The sequence below is a fragment of the Pseudoliparis swirei genome, chromosome 1 (genome assembly GCF_029220125.1).
Source record: "Pseudoliparis swirei isolate HS2019 ecotype Mariana Trench chromosome 1, NWPU_hadal_v1, whole genome shotgun sequence".
Taxonomy (NCBI): Eukaryota; Metazoa; Chordata; class Actinopteri; order Perciformes; family Liparidae; genus Pseudoliparis; species Pseudoliparis swirei.
Window position 1 is genome coordinate 18,507,830 of NC_079388.1, and position 19,754 is coordinate 18,527,583.

Consider the following 19,754-nt stretch of genomic DNA (forward strand, 5'->3'; position numbering starts at 1 on the left):
CATTTGGGAGATCGCTAGCTAATGAAAACTGCCGGCAACCTTTTTATTTTTTACGGCTAAATCAAATTGTACAATTAATAAAAATGTGAACCACTTGCAAACATTGTTCAGTGCCGCAGTCATTAGCGTAAACTGCACGTGAGAAAATGGAGAGCTTGACAGACGTAGCAACGGTTACTAACGTGGGGGGGTTAGCGCTTAGCAAACAGCCAATCGGTCAAGTCACAACAACAAAATATAGACTTTTTGTTTCAAGTCCAGCAGTCTTTTCCTTTTTAGATATTCCGTCGAACATAGTCTACAAAGATGACCTCACGAGTTCGAAGGGCTGTCCCAGGGATCTGCCGTCTACCGCGGCGTCAGTTAAGCCTTTCCACGCCTCGACCGGTTTGGGCTGTTGGAAAGGAAGACCGTGGAAAACTCCGTCCACCCATTCTCGGAGCGTGGCGACCGGTGACTCCCGTTCCCGGTCGGCCTTGGTCAGCGCCATATTTGACGGGTACCCGGGGGAGGGGGACCCCGTCGACGACGACAGCATGCACGGAGGGTATTCTGGCGGCGAGCTGCCGTCCAGAGACGCGGCGGTGTGAGCGATGGACCAAATCTTCGGCTTGGCGTCCGTGCTCCGAGGGTCCGGGTGAGGATAGAAGCCGTCGGACTGCCGTTTGACCGGCGTGAGTTTGGGGCAGTCTGGAGACAACCTCTCTTTTCCGTGAAGCGAGTCCAGGTTGTGCGCCTCACCGTCCTCGGGTAGAAACCGTCGCTTCGGTTCGCAGTCGGAACCGTCCGAATCCAGCAGGTCGAAGTCCTCCAGGTCGCTCTGCAGGTCCTGTTGATCTGCGAGTGCATAAAAAAATGACACGGCGTCTAAATCTCAGCGGATCCTAAAAAACAAAACGTCATCGGTTCCGGCGCGCTTACCGGGAAGGTCTTTGATGTCTTTGAGGGGCTTCTCGGCTTCGTCGCTGTCATCGTCGCAGCCCCGATCGTCGGAGTTCTTGCAAGCCCGCGGTGACCACGTCACCTTGTTTTCCTTCTTTAGCCTCCGGCGTGCATTGGCAAACCATGTAGACACCTGAGGGAGGAGGGAGGGGAGGGAATGCAGGTCAGAGGGGGACATGGAATCACACGCATGGGACATCGGTGGACAGGAGATAGAGAGAGAGAATAAAACAAACCCTTTAAGGCTATACCGGAAATGGATTGAGGGTAAACAAGAAAGAGGAGGTCTGGAATGCCTTTGAATCTATAACACTTGACCAAAAGCGATACCTGTGTGAGGGTCATCCGGGTGATGATGGCCAGCATGATCTTCTCCCCCTTGGTGGGGTAGGGGTTCTTCTGGTGCTCCTGCAGCCAGGCCTTCAGGGTGCTGGTGGTCTCCCGGGTGGCATTTTTACGACGGGAAGCGCCGTCAGAGCAGGAATACCTGCAGCCGAACGGGGACCATCCAAAAATCATGATCAGGTATTTCATATCCCAAAGAAATTAGTGACTTGCTTTTGCTATTTTAATGAAATGCTTCCCGACAACTGACTTCATATTTTAATGTTTTGAGAGGCAAGAAGTACATTTATAACTAATACTTGCAGTGATGCCAAGAGAAATTAAACCAGAAACTATACAATATTTTTCAATGGTGAATCTGCAGTTCTGGGTTCTGAACATTTAATTTAAGGATAATAAAAAAAGGCACTCGGGGCCAATATGCAGACTTTGACTTACCCATATCTGTCGTAAGGATATTGTCCAAACGTATAGTCGTAGGGGTAGTATGCAGGAGTCTGAGACGTCCCAACAGATGCAGCTCCGTCTTTGGGATCGAGTGGCCCCTGAGAATATGTGTATACAATATCTGATCAGAATCCATCAAAATATTCAAAATAACTCACAATTGACTTAAGCCTGAAATTACAAGTTCTTTAAATGAACTTTTTTCTTCTTCTCTGCCTATAAAGTATACGTTTTGCTAATAAATGTGCATTATTGGAGGGAAGAATATGGACACCTGTCTTTCTTCATGTGCACTCCACATTTTTATTTTTTTGATGATGTCAAACACGAGTGTAACTTCCAGTGCCCTGTGTGACTCACTCGGGGGTACAGGGCGGTGGCGTCGCTGCCGCAAGTGTTGTAGTAGCCTTGGCTCTTCGGGTAAGTCCCGCTGTACACTCCGATGCCGGTGGCGGAGGTCAGCTGGTGCGCGCCCGGGGAGCGCAGCACCGGGTGTGACGGAGGCGAGCCTTGCTCCAGACAACCGGCCAGAGAACCGGAGGTCATCAGAAACTTTGGCAAAAACAACAACAACAACAACAACAACAATAAATCAACCTTATTTGTCACATTATATTATGAGTGATACAAGTTATTGAAAAAGTGTTTTCCCTCCACCGAAAACCAAATATGTCAATATATGAAAAGGATGTGTAAAGTTTACACTGCAAACAAATCTACAAGTGTCATTCTTAAAGTTGTGTTTTGTTTTGTTGTGTATGTTTAATGTTTCATTGTAATAGTTTACCCAATAAAAAAAAAAACACTGGGTTCTGATTTCAGTTATTTTTAGAAAACACAAGTATTAAAATACGCACAGGACGCATCTTGTTGCGTTCCCGGCTGTCATATTGTGTGATGATGATGATGATGATAATGATTATTATTATTATTATTATTATGAAAGGAAGTGCCTGTGTACCTGCGGGGTGGTGCAGTAGGAGTATCCCAGCTGAGAGTAAGCCATGGCTCAGATCAAGAGATCAAAGACGCAGAGAAGCAGGACTCCACACCCAACAGCATCCGAGCCAAGGAGGCGGACCTGTCTCCCTCCTCACAGCTGGTTTTCCATTCAACTTCTCAGGTAAAAAAAAAAAAAGTGTATATATCATCTACCTCTCATTTTACGCACCGCGATAAAAAATGAATAAAAAGTCCTTTATTGTTTTAATTGGAAAGTAACTTCTCGGCTTCCCTCGCGCTCCTCCTCCGTCACCGATCTGCTGCTGCCGTCTTACAATCCAAAGCCGGTGTGTGTGTGTTAAGTGTGATCAAACCATGCATCTCCCATGTGATGCGCTCTTTGGTTTTAAGGCGCGTCCATCTGACGTCACACCACCCGGATTCTGCGCGCGCGCGTGTTTACGTGTGTGTGTGTGTGTGCGTGTAGCCCCGGTGTTCATATCAAGAGGAAGGAACTCACCTAATTAATTCCTTCACACGTTTCCTTCAGCTCTTATCCAGGAGAACAGCTTCACGCATGCGCAAGAGCAACTCCCACCGACAATCCCCGGGCGTAATGAGAATGTGATCAATTCTCCTTTCCAAATAAACTCGCACACACACACACACACACAAACACACACACACACACACGGTCATATGGCCAGAGGGGGGATCAGGAACGTGATGCCTTGACACTTCATTGACACGAGATGATTGATGACTACAACCTGATATTAGCATAATCGTTTTGCCCTGTAGTTTAGATAAGTTGTCACCGCGGAGAAATCTGCCTGTCATCCACAATATTCATGAGTGGGGAAGTTTCAGGTCTGCTCCGAGTAAATTAATCAAAGGATAAACACCCTCAGCGTTCCCCCGAGGAAGCACCTTTAGCAACTGAACGGCTTGTCATGTTTCTTTAGTCACAATGTCTGGAGCCGTCCGAGGGAAGTGGAACCGGTTCTCTCATTCCTCCTTCAATCCGCCTCAAGATCGTTATTCATTTTTTATATGGTAGGTGTGGGGGGGGGGGGGGGGGAGTACAGGGCAAGTGCAAAAAAAATGGACAGAAGGAAATGTTGGAGGAGTTTGTGGTGTTCAAAATAATTGGATGTTTTTTGGGAGGGGCAGAAGTGAAGGATTTCAGGGCTTTATTGATATAGATATGAGATGGAAGATGTTTTAGTGACTGAAAGGTTATTAGAGGGGAGAGGAAGGAGAAGGAAGAGAGAGAGGGGGGGGAGCTTTTATCTATTAAATTCTTTTCCACATTGTCACACACGGCTCCCGTCGCTTCATATTGTATTCTACGGCCTGCTTTTTATCTTCTTTGTTTATTTAATTTTTATGTTTTTATCTTCTTTGTTTATTTAATTTGTATCTTCTTTGTTGATTTAATTTTTATGTTTTTATCTTCTTTGTTTATTTAATTTGTATCTTCTTTGTTGATTTAATTTTTATGTTTTTATCTTCTTTGTTTATTTAATTTTCATATTTAATTTTGTATCTTCTTTGTTTATTTAATTTTCATTTTTTCATCTTTGTTTATTTAATTTCTATCTTCTTTGTTTATTTAATTTTCATATTTTTATCTTCTTTGTTTTTCATATTTTTATCTTCAATTCAATTCAGTTTATTTGTATAGCCCAATTTCACAAATTACAAATTTGTCTCGGAGTGCTTTACAATCTTCAGATTTGTTTCATGTGGTCTTTACTGCTCCATCTTTTACAGTGTATCTTTACTTTGCTCTTTTCAACTGTTATTGCCAAATTGTTTTAATTGACTACTGGACTGCACTTTGTCACACTTCTGTGATAAGTGTGATATAAATAAACTTTACTCACTTACTTACTTATATTTGACTGTGTGTGTGTGTGTGTGTTCCGGTTTTGCAACTCCGACGTCATGAGATGGATTTGACCGACAGTCGGACGTCTGATCTCGAACATGTCCTCCCGATGACATCGTGAGGGTCGTTGATGGAACCGTTGGTTATAATGGTCAGTGTGAATATTTAAGCCAAGGACTTGGACACCACGTGTGTCGAGTAACGTCCAAACCATGGAAGGTACAGTATATCCACTTGTTGTAAGTTCGACGGTCCGACGGAGTTCATCCTTAACGTTTGATCTCTACTCGTCCTTCTCATACACACCAGTGTCACCTGCATATTGGCATTTTAATTAACGTCATGGGGAGATGTGTTTTCTGTTAAATCTTCATAAACACGTTGTGTCTAAAGACTTTTTCTGTAATCCACCAGACCACAAACATATCCTCACCTTCTGTAACTTAACTCTGGTAATTTTCTCATGTTTTTCGGACCAAGTGACGAACATTTTTTCTTTGTATTGGTCCAATGTTGAGGGAGAAAACGCTGCGGCCGTGCAACATGTAAACGCTGTGTAATTGAACTGCTCGGGTTGAATGAGTACAACTGACAATTGGCTCCCCCAACCCCCTTTCCGAGCCACCAATGGCCTAAGAGGCGTCATAAAACACATTCCATTCAAACTCCCAAAAAACAAGCGGAGACGGAAGCGGACGATCGACTCCGAGATGTCAAATAAGACGCGTCACGCACGAGGAAACTCGCCGAGCTGTCATTCCTGAGTGGGAATGGAAGAAATAGGTTTATATTTTTACCATTTTGCTTCCCGTGATGTTTGTCAGACACTTAATAATAACAACCTGAGCGGTGGCACAAAGACACGATGACTTTAGGGCACGTGAGTAGAACGACAGGGAAGAGTCGTCCCGAGCCGTCTGCAGCGCAAACCCGAAATACTGGATTGATTTCAAGAATTATAATCCCCTTTAGTCACTTATAGGCACAAGAACACGGGAGGAGTTTTACTTTGATGCAATTAAGCGCAAAAAAGTGAAATCATGCTTTACGAAAAGAAAATGTACGACATTTTACGGATAACTTCTGTGTGTTTTCGACTTATCGTTAATCAGCAAAAGGTCATTAAGTTAATAGAAAATGAAATCCGGTTGACTTCCATGGTGTCCTCCTGGTTGGGAAAGACCTGGTGCTCAGCAGCTCTTTGTTATGGTTGCCATAAATATATTATTTTAAGGGGTCGGGGAGGGGGGGGGGTATTATGTCTGGGTTTTTTTCTAGATCAAGGGGAGGTTCCTATGTAAACGTTAATAATGTTAATGCTTTCTTTTCTATACAAATTACATATAAGAATCATCCCATCATAGCAAATCCTTATGTTTACAGTCCCTTTAGATGGCTGAACTAAAGGGGGGGGGGGCGGAGTTCCAAGGGAAAAAGAAGAAATGAGGACAGTAAGGTTAAAAAAACTACAACAACAAGAAAAGACCGGAAGCCTGAAGAGACTAAAACTTGGGGAGCAGAAGGAATCGTTAATTGTCAGGGGGATCTGAAAATGGAGCGATGGGATGTGTGTATGCGGGGGGATGGGGGGGGGGGTAGTAAAAGGACAAAATATTCCCAGTGCACCCAGAGTAGTGCCGGAACAACAGAGCTGCATCACGCGGGCGCCACCGGGGAGATGGCGTCTGTGTACCGGCGCTTGATTGACGTTCCATTTGTCCCGCCTGAAAGGTGCTCGTACACAGCGAACACGGGCCAAACCGTCTCATCCGAGCTCAAAGATTGGAAATGAAGTTATCATCCCACAACAAAAACACACACACACACGTCACTCACACGCAGGATGGCAATGTGTTTAGCCGCCGACAACGAACACGCGAGCCTTTAATCCGGGTTTCGTGGTTTACGGGGACGAAGAAAGAAGAAGAAATAGGACGCGTGAGGTCGAGATGAAGGAGGCCGGCCCACGGGTTCAAACTTCCAACCTTTTGTTCCCTTCTCCCCGGGTGCGTGCATCGCATTCGGAGAGGGGGCATATATTATGTTATTTCCCCCTTCCATTTGAATATTCAATGCAGGCTACTTATGTATTAATATGTGGCGCGTTTAGAAATTTATGACAGCATATATATATGTATTTTTTTTAAGGCTCACGCGTTCGTTAGACCGTGATTATATCTTTCTGATGTCGCTAACCCCCCCCCCCCCCCTATACCCCCCGCCCCCCACCCCACACATCAATCATTCATTCGAGATGCTCCTCAAGAAAAGAAGAAGAAGAAAAAAAACCAAAAGAGGGGAACACGTTCTTATTCTATTCTGCGTCAAGGCTACAGCTGGTATGGGGTAGGTGGGAGGGGAGGTGGGGGGGGGGGGGGGTAATGATAGAAGCATGTTAATGTGAGAGGGGGAGGAGGAGGGCCGGGGTGCAAAGTGTTTGGGAGAGCGAGCCAAAACAACTCCAATCACAAGTTCCTTCAATCACACCGCGCCGCATTTGAATATTTCCCACCTTTAAAGTCGGGGAAGTCGATGCATTTTTAATCGCTGTTTAACATGTAGATGCTTTTTTTATGAGCTTAAGCCGCTTCACCTTTGAAACGCGTCATGACAGGGTGGACACGTTGAAGCGAGAATGCCTTTTAGCAACCGGAGAGAGAGAAAACACGACTTTGGTTTGTTCGGTTTGAGGCGATCGTGGAGAGGAAGGCGGTTTTAATGCGTCGTCGACTGGTCACAGAGACTTTTAGAGCTCGGCCGTTTGGGGGGAATATGCTCCGGCTATCTGTTATTATCCGCGTTAGCACAGCTTATCATGCGGGTTACAGCCTAGTTGGAGCGATTGAAAAAGAAAAGAAACTGCATTTATGCCCTTTTTAAATGAGCATCGTCAATATTGGTTTTTATTTAGATGTCACTGCCAGTGATTTGGAAGCATCGCAGACATGTTGCCCTCAGTTTGATGACGTTCCCAAGTGGAATATATCGGAATGTTCTCTTTTTTCCAGGAATTTAGGATATCTCCAAAATCATATCCTCATATATCTCCACTCGTCTGCTGGTAATTATGGTTTGAGTGAAATGACGTGAATATATTGGGCTCTATGTGCCGGACTGCTTAGCTCACTGGCTGCCTGGTTGTAGCCTAATATTAACTGGACAAAAAAGAGTGGCATCAATCTTCTCATCTCAAATTATTTCTTACCAGAAAAGATAAGAACGATATTGAGGTTGTATAGATGTTATGGGATCTTCCAGCTATCTTAAAGCTACTACGAGAAACTTCATTTTGTGTTGAGTTTGGCGCTCCCTGTGGCCAAATGGTGGCGGTGTCTCTGAGCACCAGACTCATTACATTAATTTAGCTGAAGCTTTTATCCAAAGCGACTGACAATCATGTTAGATTCATACACCGTAGACACAGCTACAGGGAGCAATTCAGGGTTAAGTGTCTTGCTCAAGGGCACGTTGACTAGGGCGGGGATTGAACCACCAACCCCCTGATTGAAAGACAGACCTGCTAACCACTGAGTCCACAGACTCCCTCTAGAAAACCTCTAATTTAACTTCAGCAGGGTCTGACAGTCCTCCCTGGTTCCGATCCTCCCATCACCTCCAGTGGGCCCAGTCCGTCTTCCATAACCCCCCAAAAAACATGGTTGAGCTTAAACTTGGTGAGCGGCACAAAAAGGCCATTTGGAAATAATGATTTTCAGAGAGCGGGTTCAGTCTGAAGTGAACTCACACAATGTAGGGAGAGACCATCAGACACAAGAACACAGGGGTATAACACAAGGTAATTATTTTATTTTTTCAATCCTCTGACGACGAAAAAATCACGAGTATCGAAAATGAGACCTTTTTTTTCTCTTTTCACCACATGGAACAAGACTTACCGAGGCGGCCCGCCTCTCGTCAAAGCGCAATAGCAACGACCCCGAGTATACGATTGCAAAATCGAGTCGGATCCGATCCGCGAGCAAGGCCGCCGAACACCAACCGCCACGCCGACCCGCCCGGCATCCTCCGTTCCGCTCTGGCGGAGGATCCGGAGCATACCGAACGGAGCGCTATAAATGTCCCCGGTCCTTCCTCATCAATGATGTAGGACACGGGAACAGAGACAAGCTAACCCTCTTAGCCGCTGTGCATGTGCATGTGAAAGTGCATGTGCATGTGCAAAGAAGTGGACGGAGGCAGAGGAGAAAGGTTTCGGCTACAGGCAGCTCTTAAGAGTGTGTACAGTTTGTGTTGAGCCCTGGGAGGCCAGCCGTATTCCTCCCTGTTACTTCCTCTTCATTACTCCGGGAGCGGACATACATTATTCAGCCCTTCAAGCCCCGATCCACGGGGACCGATAGAGCTCCGACAAACACTTTAACCTATCTTAACTCTCCCACCGATCTCCTGCCCCATTACCGATATCTGATTATCCATCTTCATATTCTCTTGGTCTGTCTTGATTTCGTCTCCCCTTCATTGAAACTTGTCTATAAACTGTAATCTGACTCGTTGTTGTGTTCAGTTTCTGTGTCTTTATTGTATTGGATTCCCACAAATATTTTTTTTTAGAAGAACTGCAGGTTTTTCTCCATTTTAAAACCTGCAGTAACCGGCCACTAGGGGGCAGTGTAAACACGTTATGAAACACAAACGTTGACATATCACCGTTAAACTTTCACAACATGATGTTATCATCCATATGTTGAGTTTTATGGCCCCGCGGCGGATATAAGTCTAATGTTTAGGTTTCTAACAACTCCTGAAGAATTTATCTGTCTATTTGCTATTTGTTTTTGCTTTTTGAAGATATGAAAGCTGGAACTCACGATGAAGCTCTGTGAATTTAAGTTCTCTCATGTTTCATCCCTGGAAATGGCAATGTTCCCATCGTGGTCCCATTTGATACATACACTATTGATTATATCTTTAATTAGTCTACGCTCTCTTTTTTAAACTTCTTTTGTGATCTCATAATAAAGAATGGACGTTTTATTTTTTTTAATCTAGGGGTTTGAATAGAAAAAGATCTTTGTGTGATTCCTATTATTATTAAAAACCCAACATGTCAAAGGTTATTAACTAGGCGGCATATTTAAAGATGGAGACAAAATACAGAAATTAACCACAAAGAATTGTTCATATTTCTGATGTTATGTTCTATTTGGTGGATGCATAAACACATGTCGTCAAACTGTTGACATCGTTATTGAAGTTGTTCTCAATTAGCTTCAACAAAAGATGGTTTGGACTTATTTGGGGTTTAATGAGGAGAACCAATCACAGGTAGAGAGCATATTAATTTAAATTGTCTCATGTTTTACAGCTGAGGGTTCTGAGACTCAGACTAAATGTAATGTTATTTATTTTTATAGCAATACTCTGAATGTATGTTTATGTACTTTTACCGAGCTAAAATTCTGAAGGCTATATTGCTTTTCAAAATATCATTTCTCCACTAGCGTTTAAAATCTGGTGTCAAGATGTTTATGAGGAAAATCTCCATTACGAAAAGATCTGAAGTATCGAGGTGATAAAACAAAACTTACATCTTTGAGTTGTGACCAACATCCTTGAAAACTGATCCCAGATCATTACCAGGGAGGAGAGGACCACCACCACCTCAGCACCACATGCGTATAGACCTCAGCTGCCATCCTCTGGTGGTTTAGGGTACTGCATCCTCGTTGGGGCGGCTGGTGTTCGCCTGAGGGCTCCACGTGCAGATGGTATTGACCCGGAGGTCAAGAGGTCAACCCGCGGGTTTCATGACCGACCGAACGCGGTTACAGCTGCTCCACCCGCACCACCCGCACCACCCGCACCACCCGCACCACGCTGTCATGATACATGGAGAGAGCGGACCTCCCAGGACTGGTGGCCACCATGCAGCATCCAAACCACCATCACACTAAACCACCACTACACCACCACACCACTACACCACCACTACACCACCACACCACTACACCACCACACCACTACACCATCACACTAAACCACCACTACAACACCACTACACCACCACTACACTACACCACCACACCACTACACCACACCATCACACTAAACCACCACTACACCACCACACCATCACACCACCACACCACTACACCACCACACCACTACACCATCACACTAAACCACCACTACACCACCACTACACCACTACACCATCACACTAAACCACCACTACAACACCACTACACCACCACTACACTACACCACCACACCACTACACCACACCACTACACCATCACACTAAACCACCACTACACCACCACACCATCACACCACCACACCACTACACCACTACACCATCACACTAAACCACCACTACACCACCACACCACTACACCACCACTACACTACACCACCACACCATCACACTAAACCACCACTACAACACCACTACACCACCACTACACTACACCACCACACCATCACACTAAACCACCACTACACCACCACACCACCACACCACCACACCATCACACCACCACACCACTACACCATCACACTAAACCACCACTACACCTACACTACACCATCACACCACCACCACACCACTACACCACCACTACACTACACCACCACACCACTACACTACACCACCACACCATCACACTAAACCACCACTACACCTACACTACACCACCACACCACTACACCACCACTACACCACACCACTACACCATCACACTAAACCACCACTACACCACACCACTACACCACCACCCCACCCCACCACCACTACACCACCACTACCACCACTCACACTACACCACCACCACTACACCACCACACCACTACACCACCACCCCACCCCACCACCACTACACCACCACCACACCATCACACTACCACACCACTACACCACCACACCACCACCACTACACCATCACACCACCACCACACCACCACTACACCACCACTACACCACCACTACACCACCACACCACTACACCACTACACTACACCACCACTACACTACTACACCATCACACCATCACAGCATTACACCCCACCACCACCACCACACCATCACAACATTACACCCCACCACCACACCACCACCACCACCATCACACCACCACCACCACCATCACACCCCACCACACCACCACCACACCATCACACCACCACCACCATCACACCCCACCATCACACCACCACCATCACACCCCACCACCACCACACCATCACACCACCACTCCATCACACCATCCCTCTGTCAGCCTGAAGATCTCCCCTATTGTATCAACCTTCTTCCTCCAGTGATCATCTTCCTGATCTCCTGATTCCACATCTAGATACCCCCCCCCCCCCTCCCCGTGTGATCACATATCATCACACACTTTATTTCACATCAGTGTTAATCCACATGCAAACGCTCGGGAAAAACTCAAGAGTTGCACGTGTGATGGCAGCCGACTATAAGTGCTCCTCGCCGGAGCGCTGGCGTTCCCCGGAGAGAGAGAGAGAGAGAGAGGGCAATAATTTCCTCAGATTGCCCCTGTGGGAACGAAGCTGCTGGTTTTCTATGTCCACTCCAATCACATCACTAATGGAGAGGTGGGTAAGCATCTGTGACAGTTGGGAAACCAGATCCCCCCCCCCCCCCCTTCAGTGTGTGTGTGTCTGTCTTACAGATAAACAGTTGGCAGGTTTCTCCTTTTCCCCGTGCACATGCATAAACACACACACACACGGAGACACACACACACACATCTGAGTGTGTGTGTATGTGTGTGTGGGGGGGGGGGGGGGACACAAGCTGGACAGGGTTAATATACTCCATTAAGCTCTATTACCCTAAACGACTTGGGCAGATGAATGGAGACTCACATTACTCTGCAACTGTGTGCGTAGACTGATAGTGTGTGTGCGGGCATGTGTGTGTGTGTGTGTGTGTGTGTGTGTGTGCGACTCATGTGTAATTACACTGTGAAGATATATGACCCATAAGTCATCTATCATTATCAACGGAGTGAGAGACTCTGGGATACCGTAGACACCTCCTCTTATCTGGTTATATATTCATTTTAGCGTCAGTAATAATATATATATTATTATTTTTCAGCTGCTTTACGGTGAGATCATTTTCTAACTGTTTCTCATATAAAATCAATTTATATTAAGTGACTTTCTGCAATTAATCAACCGGATATTTTCATGATTTTTAGTGCAGCATAATAAGATTTTCATATTGGAAACAGCTTATAAAAATAATAATATATTATATTAATTTATATATAATATTTACATTGTTTGACTTGTTTTAACCCTCATTTTCATTTCTTTAACCCCGCACACCCCCGATGTAAAATGTGTGTCATACCTCACAGGCCCCATATTGTAACGTTTACTTTTTTTATATTTTAATATCAAAGGGATATTTTAATACCCTCATATCATTATTTTCTGTTTGGTTTCTTTTCAGTTCAATAGTTTTAAATATCAATGTGTCGACGGCCCGGGGGAGCCGAGTCAAAGCTTCTGCAGGTTTAATAGATTAAATAGAATAAATACATCAAATGTTTTCAATGGGTCCTAATTTAATGCATCACACACTATCGGGGGGGGGGGGGGGGGCTGTCAGTCACTGTGAATGAGACAGATGCACATTTCCTCCTGTGTTCTTCTCTCTATTTATAATTTACGGAATATGCAAATGAACTGCAACTTTCCTGAAATAGTAATACGCTGTTATTTTACGCTAACATTAATTTATACTGGTGAGAAATATTTCACACAAAATAATAATAATTGTACGAGCGTATACACGGAGCTCAGTGATGGACAATTAAATTTAATAAAGCGGCAAAAATAGAAAGTTCAAAGTTTTTCACTTCCGTTAATTTTCCGTTTATTTTGTATTTGTCAAATAAACAAAAACAACAATTTAAACCTGATTCAATACAAATAAATTCATTTAAATAATTTCCCGGAGTCAGTCGACTTTTTTTATTTTTTCCCCATTTGAACATTTCTGACGGTTAACAATATTTGTTTTGGCCACTAGGGGGCAGTAGAAACCAGTTGAGAAGGCCACGCCGACATATCGTGACCTTAATTAAGTTAAAATGGTGACGTAAAGTCGTTTACTTACACATACAGAGCTGGAAGTGCAAATAAACGACCGGCTATATTTTTATTATGTGTTTATTGAAAACAACGAGAGACGCAAGAAATTATGATTTCCTGTAGTTTCGTCACCACGAGCTTCCCCTCTTTCACATCGTCATTCCATACATGACGAGTAGAGGAAATATAAATCCCGCCCGCTGTAAAGTTACTAACACTAAAGGTTGAAAAACATCTCAGATAAAAAAGAAAAGGGCCTCGATGGAGACGGAGACGAGTTGATTTCCTCATCCCTAAATAAAGTCCCGCCGACGGCCGCCATGTAAACCTCCTCGAGCCGCGCGGCATCCGCCCAGGTGTTTCATGTTGTTCAAAAAATCACAGCGAAATCGCATTATGAATATATTCCTCCGCCCGCGGCGCGTCTCAATGGACGCCGAAAACAAAGACGCAGCGAGCCCCCCCCCCCCCCCCCTCGGGAACTCCTCGCTACACGAGCTAAATTGCCGCCGCTACGACCGACCCGGCGGATACACATTGTTTCAAAATGGCTGAAAGGAGCCAGCGAGGCGAAACCTTTCTCTCCTCCTCCCATCCATCCTCTAATCTGCTTCTTCCCTCAGATTATTGGCCTGAATGGAGCCCGAGCAACAAGAGGGGGGACTTATCACTCCCCCGTATCACTCCCCCGTATCACCCCCCCCCCCCTTTTCACAACATTTATTGTGTGTATTCTCCCCTCTGTGTATATTAAATGTGTGTCCTTTTTAAAAAAAAAATGTAAAGGCACTGACGATATTTGCCGTACGGTTTCCTGCAGCTGCACCGCCACAATAAAACGCGGTGCAATAAGAAGCAATGCATTCTGGGTAAAATGTGGGGAACTGTGCAGCTTGTTGAATTACTCATGAGGTTTTTTTTTATAGTTTTTGCTTTTGTGTAAAATAAACGCTTAATTCCACTAATCCCTCGGCGGGCCGTGAATGGAGGAACTCTGTGATATCTTTACCAGGATAAACATTTACTCACTTACGTAAACACCGAGGAACGGGAATTATTCTTTTGACCACATTACAACGGATTTAACCCGGCAACCCGATCGGCCAATGAGACGACAAGTTGAGCTTCATTACGTCGGGAGGTTTTAAAATTAAAACTCGGCAACTGTAGGCCACACACACACACACACACACCTAAACTTACACACACATACACATAAACATACACACACACAGACACACGCACACACAAACTCACACACACACACATACACACACTCATACACACGCTCACATGCACAAACGTACACACACACACTAACACACACACATACAATCACACACACACTCCCACACACACACACACATACAATCACACACACACTCCCACACACTCACATACAATCACACACACACTCCCACACACACTCCCACACACACACACACACACATGGATCAAAAGTCCTTCTTTGGTTTCCAGAGTTTAACGAATATAATTTCTGACGTTTTGTTCGGAAATTTAAATTAATTCCTACGTTTTAATCGCGGTGAATAAAATCTATTAATAGATTCCAGGAACATGAAGTCTCCGGTTCATCAAGTCTTCAGCTGCGTGTCGACCTCTCCTCCTGGAGGTCAAGCTCCGCGAAGCCATCAAACACCTCCCTCACTCTCCCTTTCTCCACACACACACACACACACACACACACACACACACACACACACACACTCACACACACACACTCACACACACACACACACCTCTCTCTCCCCGACTGGCCTTCCCAGCGGGGGGGCTATACAGCCCCAACTTGTCTACATTTACCCCCTGCGTTGGCCCTGACCAATGAGGCGGTTGCGCTCGGGGGGCGAGTCTCCTCCCCTTTTTTTTTTTTGCGCCGCCGCCATTCTCCTCCGCCCGCCTCGAGTCAGCTCACGCTCTCTCTGTTTTCCCAACCTCTGACCCCCCCGCCGGGCCATGGCAACAGGGGCAGGAATGTCAGGAGTGATTGGCAGGATAAAGAGCGCAGCCCCCTCTCCTACACAAGCGGATTTGAGACACTTTGAGGGCGGGGGGGTGGGGGGGGGGCGAACAATGGCGGATTTGGGGGTCTTGATTGGATCACTGATGAGCTGATGACTGTCAAAAGAGCACGTCGTCTTTACATAAGCCTGATTATCTCTGCATGGCGGAGAGGAGGGGGGGGGGGGGCGGCGGGGGCTCACCCCCCATGCAGAGGGCCTCGGAGAAAAAAAGGGAGGGGGGATTGATCCACAACATGAGGGTCCGGGCCATATATATATATATATATATATATACGGGGGCCTCCTCTCTCATCCACCGGGGGGCCTTTTAACAAATCCATTCAGGCAAAACCGGAGGGGCCCTCACACATGTGGCCTTAATCACAGGAGGGGTGGCTGAGGGTGGGAGTGTGAGGGGGGGGGGGGGTAACACATGGAGGCAATCATTGTTCAATCCACCGGACCATCCCATCAAGAGAGACAGAGGAAAAGAACGAGGGAAGGGTTATAGAGAGAGAGAGAGAGAGAGACAGAAAAGAGCAGTGGGACGGGCGAATCAAAGACAAATCCCCCATAATCCTTAATCTACCTCTTTAATAGGGATTAGCCAACCAAAGGCCTCCGTTAGAATACCAAAGCGCCAATAAAGACTCCTTTCACAGGGAGAGTTCGAGGGGGACTCTTCAAAAAAAAGAAAAAAGAGAGAGAAGTTCTCCCTCTCTCCCGTCTTTTTTTCTGTTATTGAAAAAAGTTTGCAGCTTCTTTTTTTTCGTGTGACAAACAACCAAAAACTTTGAAAAACTGTGGAAACATTTTCCCACCCAGAAACAATCCACTGTCGTTCTACTTTTTTGGGACTATGCTCACTTTATTTTCTTTTTTCCCGCTCCTTTTATAACGAAACATTTTGGTGATTAAACGTCCGTTTGATGTCAGGATGATGATCTGATGATGATGATGATGATGATGATGAGCTCCATAAACCATCCAACTAGGAGAGAATAGCAATGTGTTGTTGTTGTTTTTAGGGGGGGGGGGGTTACCTCCACCCAGGACAACACCATCCTCATCAAATACGCCGATGACACCACCGTCCTGGGGCTCATCAAGGGGAGCGGGGATGAGTCGGACTACAGGACCCTGGTGAACAACATCCTGGTCTATGGAGAGGAGAACGACCTCATCCTCAACACAAACAAGACCAAGGAAATAATACTGGACTTCAGGAAGAACCCTCCCCCTCTACAGCCTCTCATCATCAAAGGGACTGAGGTGGAGAGGGCTGACGGGTACAGATTCCTGGGAATGCAGGTGACATCTGACCTGAGCTGGACTCTTCACACCACAGCCACAGTGAAAAAGGCCCAGAAAAGGCTTTATTTCATCAGGATGCTCAGGAAAGATGGTCTGAACCGTCGCCCTCTCACCCAGGCCTATAGAGGACTGATAGAGAGCATCCTCACCGCAGGCATCACTGTGTGGTATGGAAACACCACACAGGCAGTGAGGAAGGCTCTGCAAAGAGTCATAAGGACTGCGGAGAGGATCACAGGGACACAACTTCCGTCCATGGACTCTATGTATGTGCAGCGCTGTCGGAAAAGAGCAGAGGGAATCATTGGAGACTCACTTCATCCAGCTCACTCTCTGCTCAGACACAAACACTGCACATACAACCTGAGACACAGCAGAGCGGACAGCATCGTCACCCACAGGACACGCCTCTTCAACAGCTTCTTCCCTGCCACAGTCAGACTGATGGCACAACACAGCTACTGAGAAAGAGGCACTCCTTGAAACTGTGAAAAATGTGCAACACTACAATCAGTGCAATAGCCCCACACAACCTTCACCCAACATCTGAACATGTGCAATATCCCCATATCACTGTCCCCTCCCCCTCCTTCTTTCCTTTTACAAGCCAGGTACAGCACTAGCCTACTTACATACTTATTACTGTTTATACTGTAAATATTGCATACACACACATTACCACACTATGTACAGTGTTTTTTGTACGGTGTTTTTTTTTTGAGATATGTTTCATATTTCTATTATTGTTACTGTTACTGTTATTATAGTGTGTTGTTTTGTACCTCTTGACTCGGAGAACCCTGCAAAAATAATTCCGATGTGTCTGGACTGCTGGTCTAGGCACAGATGGCAAATAAAAAAACCTTAAACCTTAAACCTTAAACTTGGATAGAAAAAGTGGCGTGGTGTGATTTGGCTGGGATGAAAAGTGTGTATGAGAGAGAGAGAGAGAGAGAGAGAGAGGGTGACAGTCTGTCAGAGCTGGCAGAGGAAGTGAAAATGGCCTCAAGTGTCTGGCTTCCCTCCACATGCTGTTCTCACATCAATGACAGCTCGCTCTCTCTCTCTCTCTCTCTCTCTCTCTCTCTCTCTCTCTCTCTCTCTCTCTCTCTCTCTCTCTCTCTCTCTCTCTCTCTCTCTCTCTCTCTCTCTCTCTCTCTCTCTCTCTCTCTCTCTCTCATTTCCATTTCTTGTTCTCTCTTTCTGCGAAAGGATGGATGGATAAATTGAGAAAAACTGACTTTTTTTGGAGTCTGGAGTAAAAAAATAAATAATTAAATATAGATATATAAATATATAAATATATATATAAATATATATATTTAAATATATATATAAATATATATATATGCTCATTTATTTTCTTGTAGATGAAGCCACACGGGCCGGACCAACATGTCCACCCTCCCCGGCTCGTAAAAAAAGAAACCGTCTAGAGACGCCGTGAGGTGCAAACTGTGGCCCTCCGTGACCTCCGTGACCCCCGTGGCCCTCTGGGGCGGCTTTCGGTTTCCACTTGTTAAAAGCGTCTTCAAAGTACAAACGTCCGTCCTTCACAGGAAGTGTTCGACTCGGGCTTCAACATGTTGGCAAAAAAAAAGATTCACTTTCAGTTTCTCCCGCATGAGAACAGCGTCTCCTGGGTGACAATCCTGTGTTTGTATAACATGGTTATTAACGCATCGAAAAACTGATGGGGCTGCATTACCACATTCAGTTTAGTTTTAGCTTTAGAGTTTATAAGAGGAGGATTGAGTTTGTACATTTTTCACACGTTTACACGTGCGCAAAATTGTGCTAATAAAACTAAAATAAATGTATAATACGTCAATAAAAAGTCCGAATAAATAAAAGAATTATATAAATTTTAGGAATAGTGGATTTAATCCGTTGTTTCCATTACACGAAAACCACACACCGCAGGTCCGATAGGTTCAAATAATCCAATCGAGATTTTAAAGACACGTTCTTCTTCTTCTTTCTTTCTTTTTCTAGAGATTAATATCACGCCATCTTGAGCCACATCGGGCAAATGCAGCGACGTCGTTGGTGTCGCGAGCCATAACTATGTCGCCATGTTTTCACACTGTTGGTCCCTCGGACACACACACACACACACACACACACACACACACACACACACACACACACACACACACACACACACACACACACACACACACACACACACACACACACACACACACACACACACACACACACACACACACACACACACACACACACGTTGTGCTCCACGAGGTAAAACACCTGCTGTACTCGTCCTGACCGGCAGGGGGCAGCATTGAGTCAATCTGCAGGCCCCATGAACCCGGATGGTGTCAGCTGTATCACACAAGTCTGCACTATATTCATGCAGAGTATAATAAAGGAAGCACATTGCCATATATATATATATATATATATATATATTCCTAATCTAATCCACATACTGAACATCTGCAGCGCGTGAAAAGCCCCTTAAATTGACTTCCAGTCGCTTCGTAAATTCAACTTTTTATGAAAAGACGTCTCGCCTTTAATCTGCAATATAAAGATTTAAATATGCAATAATTAAATCTAGAGTACAGGTGTGGCGCACACCTGAACGCCCCTCGAGAGGCCAGAGGACTCAACAAACCGCGTGCCGTGCACGACCTGCTGCTAATCCAAGCACAGGCTTGGAGTGTGTGTGTGTGTGTGTGTGTGTGTGTGTGTGTGTGTGTGTGTGTGTGTGTGTGTGTGTGTGTGTGTGTGTG

The 19,754-nt window shown here is 45.3% G+C and overlaps 1 protein-coding gene across 1 annotated transcript; it reads right to left on the minus strand.

The window, feature by feature from the left end:
• Window positions 1–298: 298 nt before the first annotated feature.
• On the minus strand, window positions 299–2,740 carry irx4b (iroquois homeobox 4b). The gene is made up of 6 exons (XM_056440796.1): window positions 2,696–2,740; window positions 2,095–2,286; window positions 1,726–1,832; window positions 1,273–1,429; window positions 922–1,075; window positions 299–837 (listed from the first exon to the last, which is right to left on the minus strand). Exons 1-6 carry the CDS (start codon window positions 2,738–2,740, stop codon window positions 299–301), a joined length of 1,194 nt encoding a protein of 397 aa, XP_056296771.1.
• Between the last annotated feature and the right edge of the window lie 17,014 nt (window positions 2,741–19,754).

Coding starts and splice junctions, on each gene's coding strand:
- irx4b (XM_056440796.1), bottom strand. CDS start 2,740: ATGGCTTACTCTCAGCTGGGATACTCCTACTGCACCACCCCGCAG. Junction 1,076..1,272: donor CCCGGATGACCCTCACACAG/GTATCGCTTTTG, acceptor CTCCTCCCTCAG/GTGTCTACATGGTTTGCCAA. Junction 838..921: donor AGACATCAAAGACCTTCCCG/GTAAGCGCGCCG, acceptor ATGCACTCGCAG/ATCAACAGGACCTGCAGAGC.